The sequence below is a fragment of the Miscanthus floridulus genome, chromosome 19 (assembly GCF_019320115.1).
Source record: "Miscanthus floridulus cultivar M001 chromosome 19, ASM1932011v1, whole genome shotgun sequence".
NCBI lineage: Eukaryota > Viridiplantae > Streptophyta > Magnoliopsida > Poales > Poaceae > Miscanthus > Miscanthus floridulus.
This window is the reverse complement of record NC_089598.1, coordinates 43,378,142-43,392,760: the sequence shown is the minus strand read 5'-3', so window position 1 is coordinate 43,392,760 and position 14,619 is coordinate 43,378,142. Positions and strand designations below refer to the sequence as shown.

Below are 14,619 nucleotides of genomic sequence, written 5' to 3'. Positions count from 1 at the left end.
CGGCGGCCGGTGTTCTTCATTTTGAGCTGACGGTAAGCGCTGCCTTTCTCAGGGCTTTCTTTCTTATTATATCGTGGCTACGGCTGACACAATCACTGTATATAGAGGCCATCATCCGTTGACTTTATACTCCTATCTGGGGCACATATTATGGAATAAAATACTCCCCAGCCGAACTTTCTAAGATTTGATTATCTGTATATATGACAGTTTTTTTTTCCTTAAAATAATGAATAATTGTGCTACGAGATTTGTCTCTACTTAACAGAGCATGGACAGGTAGGTATATAGTATGTACAAGCTAGCATATGCCATCCTGGTGCATATCTAATTGCGATATACTCATTTAATACTCCATTTGCCAATAAATAAAATCCATCGGCAGTTCCTTAACTAATAGTAAGTATTTATATTTAAAAATATTTATACAAATAGTAAATGTATTTGTGATTAGGGTCGTTTATTCTTTTACTAGCAAAACATGTTGTGGGTTGCAACGAGAGACAACTACCATGCGAAACGACTATGAGAATGTAGTATGTCTATTTACATTTTATACTTTCTATAAAAATTTAAATCTAATTTATTTTATGATGATCATGACATCCATATATCTATCCTACTAAAACATTATCTTTTTCTATGCTAAGTCTACCCAAAAAAACACCTCCGCTGAGATGGCCCTTTGCCACACACCTCATAAAGTGTACCTAGAAAAACAACATCGGACAAATGAACCATTCAGTTCTCTTATTACTTACTCAAATCTGATGGTCAAAATTGCATGTATGGTACTCCTCAGCCCCCTGCCCTCCTCTCCGCAAGACAAAAATTCATGGGCGGTCCTTCAAGTTGGCAACATGTGTCATTTAGACCCCCTACTATTAAATGCTATCCCTAGGTCCATGAACTTAGCTTCGGATTTCATTTAGGTCTAAACAGCTCTTAACCCGCTCTGCATGCTAACGTGGCTGCTGACTCTGCATCCTCATCTTCTTCCTGGCGCCGCCACCCATGAACAGCCCATAGGGCCTCCCAATGCTGTAAATCTCCTCCACGTACTTTTGCCTCGCGAAGAGCCCCAGGCGCGCACCCACCGTGCAGCTGTGTCGCCTCCAGCGGGTCGTCGAATTTGAGGCGCGCGGCGAGCTTATTTGCGCCGGTGAACACCCACGCGGACACGAACCCACAGATGACGGCCGCCTACGGCTCGACCATGCTGCACCCGGCCGTGATGGCCGCGAACCTGCCGAGGAGGTCATTGCAAACCTTCCACCACGTTCCAGTGGCCCATCTAGAGCCACTTCCCTAACAGCTTGGTGAGCGCGGCGACACCGCCGACGACGGTGGTTGTGACGGGGTTGAACCCGTACCAGCCGAACCACAGCAGGAAGGTGCCGAGCACCACGAGCGACGCTCTGTGGCCATTGAGCGCCACGGAGCGGCCGGCGTGGTCGAAGCACCCTCGATGAGCGTGCCCAAGAGCCCACGATGTCGCCGACCATGTGGACGACGCGGGAGCCCGTGAAGTCGATGACGCCGGACCCAAAGAGCAGCGGGCCAGACTTGCGGCTGGCGGCGGCCCAGCCGTTGGCGGACCAGAACCAGTGGGACGCCACTAGGTAGACGAACCCTGTGAGGAACGCAGAGTAGATGAGGTAGGCGGCGAACTGGGTCCTCTCGGCGATGGAGCCCGACGTGATGCCCGCGGCGGCGATGGGCCCAAGTCATAAGCAAAGCCGGTCTTGGGTAGGTGCTGGCACCCAAAGACATGGGCGGATCTATATACACTCTACAGGGTGCGGGCGCACCTACAAGAATATCAAAAAACAGTGAATACGATCGATTTTTTACCATATTCGTATCCATACGGTAAAATTCTATGCATCCACGGGACAAGCGCACCCCCCCCCCCCCCCCCCCCCCCCTCATATTTGCTCTAGCTCCACCAAAGAACTACTTGCTGATGAAGCCGTTGGAGGGCATGCCAAAGGCGAAGGCGAAGCTGAAGCCGAAGATGTAGTAGAAGAGCGCTCCGGCGGCAGTGGCGAGCACGTTGGTAAGCATGATGTTCATAGTGTTCTTGGCACGGGCGGAGCCAGCGCAGAGCATGGTGAAGACGAGTTAGGCCGAGAAGTGCGAGAACATGGCGTCCATCGTGGACGTCGTGTCCGCGAACTGGCCGCAGAGGTAGCTGTGGCGTTCGCCGCCGCCGAGCCAGGCAGTGGCACCAAGGAGAAGAGGTGGACCACGACCCCACACGTAAGATGTAGAGTCAACAGCCACGTCAACCTACGGAGCGGGTTAGAACCCATTCAGACTAGATGACACTCGAAGTAAAGTTCGTGGATCATTTCGATGGCAGAGGTCGCCCTGGGCAAATTTAACCGAAAACCGAAAACCGAACCAAAAGAACTGGAACCGAAACCGAAAAATTCGGTTCCTAATATTGAGGAACCGAAATAACCGAAGAAATTTCGGTTCCTACTCTCGGTTAACCAAATTAACCAAAAGAACCGAATTACATGAATTATACTTCACTTACTTGTATTTGTAAGATTATGTTTGGTTTATGTGTAATGTTTTATATTTGAACTGCTATATATTTGTGTTAATGTATTGCTATTGTTTTTTATGCATTATTATTATGAAAAATAAACATAGTGTTGCATAAATTTGCCTTACAACAGATATATTTATTGTTGTCCTGAGGTCTCCTGAAAAAATTCGGTTAGTTCGGTTAGAGCCGAAACCAAACCGAAATAATCAAGAATCGAAATGCTCGATTCCAAAAAAAAAATTAGAACCGATCAATTTCTATTTTCTAGAAACCAAATTTCATTAATAACTAAGAGAATTAAACCGAGAATCGAACGCCCACCCTAAGGATAAGGAGAGGGATCTATTGGACAGCCTATGAATTTTTCGCTCCCCGCGACCCCACGCGCGGCATCCACGTCCCCAGACGCGACGCACATGGTTCGATCCCTGATCCTATACGACAAAAAAAAAACGAAAAAAAAACCTGGCCACGCCGTGTCGCCCGCGCTGTGGCTTCCCCGGCCGCGCCGCTTCTCCCTCCGCTTGGCCGCCGGGGGCGTTGCCTGCCGACACCATGGCCGCATCTAACGGCGGCGGCGACGGGAGGGGTCGCGCGGCTGCGACACTGGCGCCAGCAGTGGGGCCAGGTCGCGAGGCCCCGACGCCTGCGCATCGGGTCGGAGCGGGTCGCGCGGCGGTGCATCGGAGCAGGGTGGGGTCGGCGGCTTGAGGCGGCTGACGAGGACGAGAAGGGACGTGCCCGACGAGGCGTTCGCGGACAAGATGCATTTGTGTTTTGTTCCTAATGCCTTTGATCTAAACCACCGAAGAGGGAGATGAACCGTGTCTCCAAGCAAATGAATGAATTGGTGCGTACCTTGTGTCACCATCTGTAGCAGTATTCTGTATTTCTGTGTTGAGCTGTGCATTTTTTTATATATATATTTGAATTTATATTGAGATGAGGTCTGATCTGCTAAACCGGTGTTGTTGACAAACTCTTTTTTGTCGACTAATGGGAATTGTTTTTAGCTAACTCGTATGATCAGCAAGTGTTGATTCCTTGTAATCTTGTTTGCAGAAAAATGAATGCACCGAGCTGATAAAGGACAGAACAAAGAAAGATCTTCAAATCAAAGCTAAAGAAGCGGAGAATTCAAAATCTGAAAAAAGCCAATGTGTAAGTACAACTGGTTTCAGCAACTCATTATTTCAATCACCATGATGCTCACTGTGAGTTAACATACTTGTCATCTATCTGTATCTGAAGAATTTGAACATGTCTAGCTCATTCTGAAAGAAGCAGCATTTTTGGGGGTGGGTTTTTTGAAATATTACTTGATTCACATATGTTGCTTTCTGTATCAGTTCCAAGACTGTTGACACTGGTTTCCCCTTTCTCATGTGCTAATTTGCTTACCAAGGTAGATAGCCTCTTTTAATTTGCTTTTTCTGTTTCTTTTGTTCAGACGCATTCAAATCAAGGCGTGTGAGGTGTATAGTCAGCAGTTATGAGAATTCTTTTATGCATAATACTATAGGCTTCTTTTTTCAATAGTCTGTTCTTGCAAAGAATTTTCCAATATACACTAGTGTTACTCCTATTGTTAGTGAGCCAATATGTATCCAGGAGATGAGGTCCGGAAGCTACTTTTTTTTCTGGAGCCCAAGTAGTTCCAGAGTTCAGACAATGATCTCTTGCTACAGGAAATGTTACCTGGGTGTTTGTTGAGCCCTGAAAGTGGCACGATCTCAATTGCCTTTTCCAAATTTAATCACTACCAACACATTAGAAAGCTACATTCTTTCTTAAATAGTAGCCGTCATAGGTTATATTTCATTTTTTTTCAGGATTTGCCGGCATGCTTTCTTATGTGTCCTTTTTTATTTAAGAAAAAAAGTAATCTAGGTGAAATGGGATACTTGATGGGATGGGCTAATTAGCGTTGAGCAGAATTATAAGCTTGATGTTAGCTCTCTTTCTGTTGCATGTTTATGAATCTACATCTCAGGATAGATTTATAGCAAAAGTCCCTAATCAAGGGGATATGTTGATCTTACTTTTTTTTTGTCTTGGCAGGACTTATGAATCTGCAGCATTACTTACAGTCATTTGCTTTGTCTTCTCAGATACATATTTCATCTGGCTGGGACGTCATGCAAGCCTGTGGGCTATTGGCAAGCAATTGCCGCTTCTGGTATGTGTTCCCTATGTCAATGATAATGCAAGCAATAAAATCATGTTGTGTTTTTTAATGGATCTCTTATTGTTTTCAAGCACTGCATGGAAGAAGAAACTATTCACCATTTCTTTGCTTGTGTTGTAGCTAAACAAATGTTGAGTTACCTGCGTTGTTCGGGTGGCATTACATAGATATTTTTTAGTCCATAGCAAAGTTTCATATTTATGAGAAAAAACATATTGTTTTCAATGCTTTAAGTTTTACTGCTCTATGGAGTTTGCAGTAACTTTAAAACCATTGGCATGTGGCAAGGTTTTCTTCAGCTTCACCGGCCCATGCTGTCCAAAATCTAGAATTGGGAGCAACTATGCCATATCAGATATCTGCAGCGGTAGAGAAGATGGTGCTTGACGTTTGAAGCTCTAATACCAAGGGTAGAGAGGATCTCGCTAACTGGTGCATATTGAGTCCACTAGATATCCAAATAAAGCACCAGCTAATTGGAAGCTCTAAGGGCACCTTCTGAAGATAGTGGAGCTTGAAGATCTGAAGCCATCTTGCTGCCTAGGCATGTGCTCCAGCAGGAGATGTATTTCTCTGTGCATATCTTTCTGTCTGTTGGTTTGTTGTTGAAGGTGCACTACTGAAGTAGTTTTGTTTTGGCTGTCAGCTTTCTATTGTTGGGTGCAATACTGGAGTGGTTTTGTTTTGGCTGCCGGCTTGTTGTTGCAGGCAGGTGTACTAAAGCAGTTAATTGGGTTTGGTAAGTAAAATTGTCGCCCGGACTTGCAATATCTTCATTGGGCCTTCTGTTTATAACTACACTGCAACATTGCAGAGCTGCCTCTGTGACTGGGTGAAAGCAAGGCTCGCTTATGTTTGTTTGCTGGAAAGTTTTAAATTGCTTTTTGCATGAGTTATAAATATTTTCTCTTTCTCAATCTATGCTTGATTACTAAAAGATATTCGTTGGTTGGTTGTTGCATTGATAGATGCCACGCTACGGGCAATATACTAGTCAAAATAAAATCTTGATAGATTTTTTTCTCCCGCTGCAAAGCATAAAAATATTTAGACATTAACATATCATAACTTTAATTTTCATACTATGCATGTGGTGCTACACTTAAATATCAAGCTCTATGACTTTCTTTCAGAACCCATAAAAATATGTAAATTCTCATATCTGAATAAAATGGGCAAGAAGTTAAATGCGGAATGTCAAGGATTAGTCTGTTTGCCCACGATTATAACGGGAGATCTCTCTCGATTTTTGACATGGCAGCTCTTATCGAACATTGTAAAAATACATTTATTTAAACTGAATTAAACAAATTGTTCAAGATCTCCCCATTCGCGGTTTGATTAGTTTGATCATCAACTATTCTAGATTTCAATAAGAATATAGGTTTTGTGTCCAATCAAAACTACATCAACCACTTGATGGTGAAAATCTTTATTTCTTGGAGATAGGGATAAAATAAATAAAATGTTCCCTAGCCAAATTTTGTCCTATGCAAAATAATAGCATTCGCTGAACTTTCTAAGATTTGATGATCTGTATATATGGTTGCTATCAGGATCATCTCCCTTTTAAATGAGTATCTAACCCAATAGTCTTCCATTGACTACTAAGTTAGATAATTCACTGGTCATCACGGTGCACCCCCATAAGATGTACTATGTCCGACCGTCGTCTAGGATCACGCAGGGGAATACATCAAACATCACAGTTAGGTCACATTACATTACCAAGTACTTAAGTTTACAAACCATTGTTCCACTTAGTTCATAACACATGAAGTTCAGTCAAGCAACTACAGCATCAGAATTACTAGCGGAAGTCTTTCATCAACATGGTTTTGGAAATAAACAAATGTATGGATGTGCCACGTCCACACATCTGCGAGACTTGGTCTCTCTACCAATCATGGTCAGACATAGTACATCTTATGCAGGGTGTACCAGGATGACCAATTAAATAGTCTGCCTCATGAAAGTTTTAGGCCTTGTCTTGGAGTTCCTGAATATGTATTTATTCACTATCATTGCTTTTGTATATTTAAAGAAACAAAAAAATCAAGAAACCCTACCGCTGTTAGCTAAAAATAGTGATTGATGTTTTGCTTTGCACAATGGGTTGGAGTGTAGCGGTGCTTTACTTCTTGTTCATATATGCTTGTGTGGATGTTTGAACTGAGATCATATTGCTAAACAGGTGGCAATGCTCTGAAGTGTGCCTAGTGCTAAGCCTCATGGAGTATGCTTGTTTTTTGGAAGATGCTTAAAGTGATTTGCTCAAAGCCATAGATGCTTTATAGTTTTCTTTGGTGTGTATTTGTTTTCATAGCCTTAAAGGCTTTCTTCTTGTATATTAAGTGGCTTTGGAGTTTGATAAATATAGTGCTTAATGGGTTTTAGAGGTAGTAGTTGTGTTAAGGTATTCTAGCACAATGCTCTTAGAGTGACACATTTCATAACGGCAATGCATCTTGTCATCTTGTGGGTGCACAAGAATGAAGCGTGTTGGGCTAAGTTAGGATGGTTGGTGGCGGTTTTTTGTGCTCATTTGCTGAGCTATCATATCCTAAACATGTTTGTTTGGAGATTGGTTCAAGACGTAGCCTGGTGCTCATTTGCTGAGCTGCTCCAAGTCCATGGTTGAGACAAAGGTTAATTAAACTGGGGAGTGTAATGTAGGTTGTTTCTATAGATTGGGTTGCTCTTCTTTATAATTGGCATGTTTATAGTTTTTTTCTTGCCTCCTTGCAATGGGGATTTCCTTATTGATACCTTGAATTTCTGTTCAAGGTTCGATTGTTCACGGAATAGCTGGATTTGCATCTTGAGCCATTGAGCATAGATAGACGTTCTTCATGTTTGTCTTATGGTAAAATAGTGTAATTGTGCAGTCTTGGCATATCTGAGTTAGCAGAAAGCATGTTGCATTCTTTGGTTAACATTTCTTCTTGTTGTATTTATGTGCTGCTCTCCTAGGCTAATAAATACCTAGATTTATGCCTCTACGTTTATCTTTTCGTTAATGTTTTTAAAGCGGCTGAATTCGAGGACGAATTCTTTTAAGGGTGGAAGAATGTAACATCCTAATTTTATGTGTTTTTTGAGTTTTCTGGAAACCATTATTACGAAAGGCAGACATTTTAACACTTTTGTCTTTCTAAATGGTTTAATGACAAAGAGGTGTTCCTTATAGTTCGAAAATAGAGCGTCACATATGAGTGATTGATTTAATGATGAAGTCGTGTTCATTACGGTTCTAGAGCGTCATATCATGTAGTGTTCAATGACAATATTTGTGATGAATAGCCAGCGTCCAAGGTCCATCACTACCATGACCCAAAGTCATTCTAACTAAAACCTTTCTCGCAATCCTCTTTTGATTACATTGCATAGTCCCTCAAGCACCCTAGAATCACCTTATCATTCTCTTTGAAGGATTCCTAGTGCTATCTACTCGGACAAGGACTCCAAATTCATCAATCAACTTTATCAATTCTCTCAAGCCAACCGAAGACAACCCAGAGTCAACTATGGTCAACTTCGAAAAGATACCTCGAGAAGGATACTAATCAACATCTCTAACCTCTCTACAAGTGATTACCAACCGTTAGGACATGATTATTGGCCCCGATGCCAAACCCCTCTCCCTAAATCAATTTTTCAAAATCAGTGTGTTGGAGGAACGTTCTGTGGCATCGGCATACCATCCGTCAATTCATTTATTCAGCAGAATTAGAATTTGGATGAGTTGTCCATCTCTCTCTCATGGGACCCACATGTCAGCACAAGTTAGGAATGAAGATCAGCCTTCACTCTCTCTCTCACTCATTTCCATTCCCCTCCCTCTCTCTCTACAAAGGATGAACAAAGGAAGAATTAGAGCGAGAAAGTGAAGGAGAAGAAGAGAAGGAAGAGAAACAAAAGAAAACAAAGGAAAGATCAACACCCATTTCATGCACCAAGAGCATCTCCATTTTCATCTCTATCCATGGTTAGCTCAAGAGCTCTCTCATCACATTTCTTGAAATCATCTCTCTCAAACCCTAACTCTTGATTTCACTATGCATGGATGCAATGTGAAGCTTGGTAGTTGCTCCATCATCTCAAGAGTAAGCTCAAGATCATCCCTTCAATCATCTCATGGATCTCTTGGATTTCTCTCTAATGCATTTTGATCGATTTTTGCAAGAAAACTCATGAATGGCCAAATCCACCTCTTTTGCTTGGAAACAAGGTTGACGAAGACTCCATCTCTGATCTTGGTGGCCTAGGGGTCACCCAATCTCAAAGATAAGTTGCAATGCCCAAATTTATGATGTAGTCTCTCATTTTCTCATGAATGAATTGATTTCCAAATCACTAGATGCACTTACTAACTAGAGCTCAAAACCTAGCAATCACTAGCCCAACATGTCACCTAAACCACCCTAGAGAGCCCTTGCACATGCATGGTAAACATCATCCACAATCTAGGCTTGCGTCAGAAATGAGCACTATGAACACCGAAGAACATAGGTTATGTCGACTCATTAATGGAGCATCCATCACATCCACGGATCATCCATCAGCACAAACACTTAACCAAAATCACAGCCAACACTTAGTCTTCACTGTTAATGTTTTCACGGATCATCTGTGAGAGATCCATGGATCGTCCATTAAGGACAAATATTAAATTTCTAGAGAATCCAGGAGCACCCCTTTCACCATGGAGCATCCGACAATTTCACGGATCATCCATGAACACAATCACCAAAATGGCTAAGTCCTTGCACCCATGGATCATTTTGGGTAACATTCTGTCATCACCATGGATCGTTCAGCAATTCACCGGTACATTCTGTCAACTCACTCAGAGCCCAAACCTAACTTTCCAGCCTCATGAGTTCACTCACGGATCATCCGTTAAATCCATGAGCCATCCTTCGAATTAAATAAAATATCTCATGATTAACCCTTAACCCTAGGACTCAACCACCCTATTCTATAATCAAATAAACATCAATGAACCTCTAATCTATTAATGGTTGATCGTCTCTCATACACCACAAGTGTACCACTTTATCTCCCACTTTTCCCATTTTTCGATCTCCAACTCTTGCAATGCGCTAATTCTGCAGGTCTATATAATATGTGAGGAACCTGTGTGAGTAGTCATGGTCACCCTTGGTCATCAGGACTTCATGACAGACAGGCACCATTACTACTACCCCTATTTTGGATGCTTACATATTCATTCATTATGAGTTTGCATTTCATTTAAATGATGAACTATTTAACCATGTTTCACTAAGTTAGACCACTCACTTGAGTTAATCATAGCCTTGACATAAACAACAGGCTAGGATCGCTTAATTGCTTGGTTGGCTAGCTCCGTTAGAAGTCGAGCATGAGCGGGCACTCACTCTCACGTGTGTAGGAGCTACACCGGGATAAGTAACTACATAAAACTTGCAAGGGTGTCAACTTGACTCAATTCACTTAATGTGACTAAGGACTCACCTTTAACTTGAATTAGTAAGTGATGATCAATTTCGTAATCTCTACTCAAGCGAGGGGTAAGGTCACTATGAGTGTTGGGCCTCAAGTGACATCTCGTGGAGTAGCTAATAAGCACCGTTCATGGGATAGTGAGTTTGAGTAACCACCTGTACAGACCACATATCACTTATGGGGGCGGTAAGCCAAGTACTTGGTGGTGAGTCGATTATCATGTGGATTCAGCATGGGGGGTGACATGCGGTTTAGACGAGATGTCGTTACATCGGTACCCCCATCAAACTGTTTGTCAATCTGAGAGCCACATTGAGGAAAGGTTGGACCCATGAGGCAACCCTTATCCGTGCATGGTATGGTGGTTCATCCTTGGTGTCCATGTGGGTACAGTTATACACCTCTATAGAGATCTTTTCGAAAGCCTGAAGTCTTCGGACAGACTTATTGGTTGTTCTCTCTTCTAGACTCAGTAGTGCTAATCATGGAACTTGATGATGAGATGATATAATATTGATCACTTAACTATGTTTCACCATTACTACTTGTTAATACAACTATACTAGTTACGAATTGAATTATGAATCATGAGCATATCATTCTCTAATAAACACCATGCTTTTTATGGAAAGGTTACACATGCCTATTAATCCCTACATCCACCAAATACGTATGTTGGAATAAGCCTTCTGAGTACGCAATGTACTAATGGTGCTGCTGATAAGTTGTTTTGCAAGTACTTTTGACTTGATGACCAAGCTCAATGAAGTCGAAGTGTAGCAGACTTCGAGACAGCGTCCCCCCAAATGAACTATAGTTATTCTGATAGTAGTAAAGAAGAGACTGAGAGTAAAACTTAGTTAGAACATGGGTTAATTAATGAACCATCTAGATGTCATGTTTAAGATTGCACCTCACTTGTATTTTCTAATAGAAGCCAAAGGCTGAGATTGATTAGCTTAATGAATGATTACAGCAGAGGTGTTACATATATATAGAGAGTACAAGAGAGCCCAAAGGGCCTGGCCAGCCTAGAGGCAGTGCCCCAAGGGGCTAGTCTAGCCTAGGGAATTGGCAACAATAAATAGGGACTAATAACTCTAACACCCCCTGTAGTCGGAACGTTGTTGGGATGAACATTCAGGCTAGAGCGAAAATCCATGAAGACCGAGGAGGGAAGACCCTTGGTGAAGACATCGGCGAACTGCGACATGGTGGGAACATGAAACACACAAATAGCCCCAAGGGCGACCCGTTCCCGAACGAAGTGGAGGTTGATTTCCACGTGCTTGGTGCGCTGATGTTGAATGGGGTTGGTGGAGAGGTAGACGGCGCTGACTTGGTCGCAGTAGACGAGGGAGGCAGAGGTGAAGGGTCGAGATGGCGACTAGAGGGGGGGGTGAATAGTCTTTTCTAAAACTTAATTGCGTCGGCTAACCGATACAAATGCGGAATTAAAACTATCGGTCTAGCCAAGACTATACCCCACTATATATGTTCACTAGCACCTTGCAAAGATAACAATTATGCAACAAAGGTGCCGGGCTAGCTAGAGCTCTCCTAAACAATTCTAGGAGCAAGGTCACACAAACCTATGCCACTAGTACTTTAAGCAACAAGGGAGCTCCAACACATGCTAGTAAGCAAAAGCACAAAGCTAACTAAGCTCACTAGCAATGCTCAATAACAAGGCAACCAATGCCTAATTAGAGAGCGCAAATACTTAGTTACACAAACTAAGCAATGTGACTAACAAGGTTACTAAAACCAAATTAGCCACGCAAGGGAGCTACTTCTATGCTACACAAGCAAGAAGGTAATTAGCAAGCTACACAAGCTATCTAATTACAAGAGCAACTACACAAGCTTAATATGTATAAAAGTAATTGCAAGCTTGTGTAATGGGGATGCAAACCAATGGGAAGAACAAGGTTGACACGATGATTTTTCTCCCGAGGTTCACGTGTTTGCCAACACGCTAGTCCCCGTTGTGTCGACCGCTCACTTGGTGGTTCGGCGGCTAATTAGCATCACCCGCTAAGCCCGCACGTCGGGCGCCGCAAGAACCTACCCCTTGAGTGAGGGTAGCTCAATGACACGCTTTACTAGAGTTGCTCTTCGCGACTCCCGCGGGGCGAGCACAATGCCCCTCACAAGCACTTCTCCGGAGCGCCGCACAAGCTTCTTGCGCGCTTCGACAGAGACCACCACCAAGCCGTCTAGGAGGTGGCAACCTCCAAGAGTAACAAGCACCACTGGCTTGCAACTCGATCACCTAGTGCCACTCGATGCAACCTCACGATGCAATCGCACTAGAATCGCTCACTCACACAATCGAATGATCACTATCAAGTATATGTGTGATGGAGGGCTCCCAAGCACTCACAAGCATGGACACTAAGTCCCTTGAGGTGCTCCACGCCAGCCATGGCCGAGGGCCACTTCTATTTATAGCCCCAAGGGCTAAACTAGCCGTTACCCCTTCACTGGGCAACGGTCGGGCCGACCGGACGCTCCGGTCGTGTTGACCGGACGCTGGACCTCAGCGTCCGGTCGCCCACAGACGACCACGTGTCCCGGTTCCAACGGTCACTTGACCTGACTAGACGCTCCAGCTTCAACTGACCGGACGCTGAACCCCCAGCGTTCGGTCATTTCCAGTAAGCTCCCGAGCATGACCGGACGCGTCCGGTCGAACGCGATCGGACGCAGCCAGCGTCCGGTCACTCTCCAGCTACTACGTCACCGTATGTCAGCGCGACCGGACGCAGCCTGCCAGCATCCGGTGCATTCAGATCCAGCGTCCGGTCAGTTGACCGACGCCAGCATCTTCTCCATTCTCTTCACCCTTACTCAAGTGTGCTAACCACAAGAATTTGCATCCGGCGCAATAGAAAATAGGCATTCTATTTTCCCGAAAGCGCCGAATCCCGCCGAACAAGCTCGGCGGGAGGGAGAGAGGGACCCAAACCCATCTCACCCCTGCAAACACCATCTCCTTTGTAAATGTGCCAACACCACCAAGTGTACACCAACATGTGTATGTGTGTTAGCATTTTCACAATCATTTCCCAAAGGATGTTAGCCACTCAACTTGCCACGCCACTCGATCCTAGCGACAATGCAAAGTTAGATCACTCGAGTGGCACTAGATGACCGATATGCAAACAAGTTTGCCCCTCTTGATAGTACGGCCATCTATCCTAAACCCGGTCATAAACTTCTCTACACACCTATGACCGGTGAAATGAAATGCCCTAGGTTATACCTTTGCCTTGCGCATTCCATTCCATCTCCTTCAATGTCGATGCAACACATGCACCAACATGGTCAACAATGATATGATCCACTTCATATCATCACATGATCATATTGGTTCATCGATCTTGACCCTACTTGCTCTTCACCGTTGCCATCGTCCATCGGCGCCAAGTCTTTCTCAAGCTTCACCGCCACGCGGTCCATCACTCCAAAGCCTTCGACTTGCCCTTCACGCTTGCAACCGGTCCATCAAGCCAAGTCTTGTCTTGATCTTCTCCACCTTGATCACATGACTCAATGTCATGTCTCATGTGCATTTAAGCTCCTTCATCATTACATGTGTGAGCTTTGCAACATCTCCAAGCCATTTTTACCTTCATGGCATATGTTGCTCACACACATGTACCTGTGGACTAATCACCTGTGTATCTCACATAAACACAATTAGTCCACCTAAGTTGTCACTCAATTACCAAAACCAAACAAGGACCTTTCAAGAGGCTAGCGGGTGATGCAGCTCCTGGAGAAGTTGCCATAGCCAGGAGGCTTCAGCCACGCCGTTAGCAACAGTGCGGTATTCGGCCTCGGCACTTGAGCACGAAACCGTGGGTTGGTGCTTGGAGGACCAGGAGATGAGGCTGCCACCGAGGAAGACAGCATAGCTGGAGGTGGAGCTGCGGGTGTCGGGGCAGCCGGCCCAGTCAGCGTCGGTGTAGACCATGAGCTGAGTCAGAGCAGAGCGGGGAATGACAAGGCCAAAGTCAAGAGTGCCCTGAAGGTAGCGAAGGATCCGCTTGGCAGCCACAAGATGAGCTTCCCTGGGATCATGCATGTATAGGCAGACTTGTTGAACAGCATAGGCGATGTCAGGCCAGGTGAAAGTTAGGTACTGAAGGGCACCAGCAAGGCTACGGTATGCTGTAGGATCAGCAACAGCAGGGCCGGCAGCAGCATATACCTTAGCACAAGTGTCAATGGGGGTAGAGCATGGCTTGCAGTAACTCATGCCGTGGCGAGCAAGAATGTCCAGGGTGTACTGACGTTGTGAGAGAAATAGAGTATCCCAGTTGCGTTGAACAGCTATGCCAAGGAAATGGTGTAGAGGACCAAGATCTTTCAT

At 44.3% G+C, this 14,619-nt stretch overlaps 2 protein-coding genes and 1 pseudogene across 3 annotated transcripts; 1 reads left to right on the top strand and 2 right to left on the bottom strand.

Annotated features, from left to right (window-relative positions):
• Positions 1–962: 962 nt before the first annotated feature.
• Positions 963–2,112, bottom strand: LOC136525942 (ammonium transporter 1 member 1-like; annotated as a pseudogene).
• Positions 2,113–3,012: 900 nt separating this feature from the next.
• On the top strand, positions 3,013–5,535 carry LOC136525197 (uncharacterized). 2 transcript variants are annotated; one of them, XM_066518188.1, is made up of 4 exons: positions 3,013–3,410; positions 3,623–3,721; positions 4,672–4,739; positions 5,048–5,535. In XM_066518188.1, exons 1-4 carry the CDS (start codon positions 3,378–3,380, stop codon positions 5,133–5,135), a joined length of 288 nt encoding a protein of 95 aa, XP_066374285.1. In that variant the 5' UTR covers positions 3,013–3,377; the 3' UTR covers positions 5,136–5,535. The 2 variants fall into 2 exon arrangements, with proteins under 2 accessions (XP_066374285.1, XP_066374284.1); XM_066518187.1 differs by having other exon boundaries at positions 5,037–5,535.
• An 8,457-nt stretch (positions 5,536–13,992) lies between these two features.
• Positions 13,993–14,619, bottom strand: LOC136525941 (uncharacterized mitochondrial protein AtMg00810-like). The gene has a single exon (XM_066518758.1). The coding sequence runs from the start codon at positions 14,617–14,619 to the stop codon at positions 13,993–13,995; it is 627 nt and encodes a 208-aa protein (XP_066374855.1).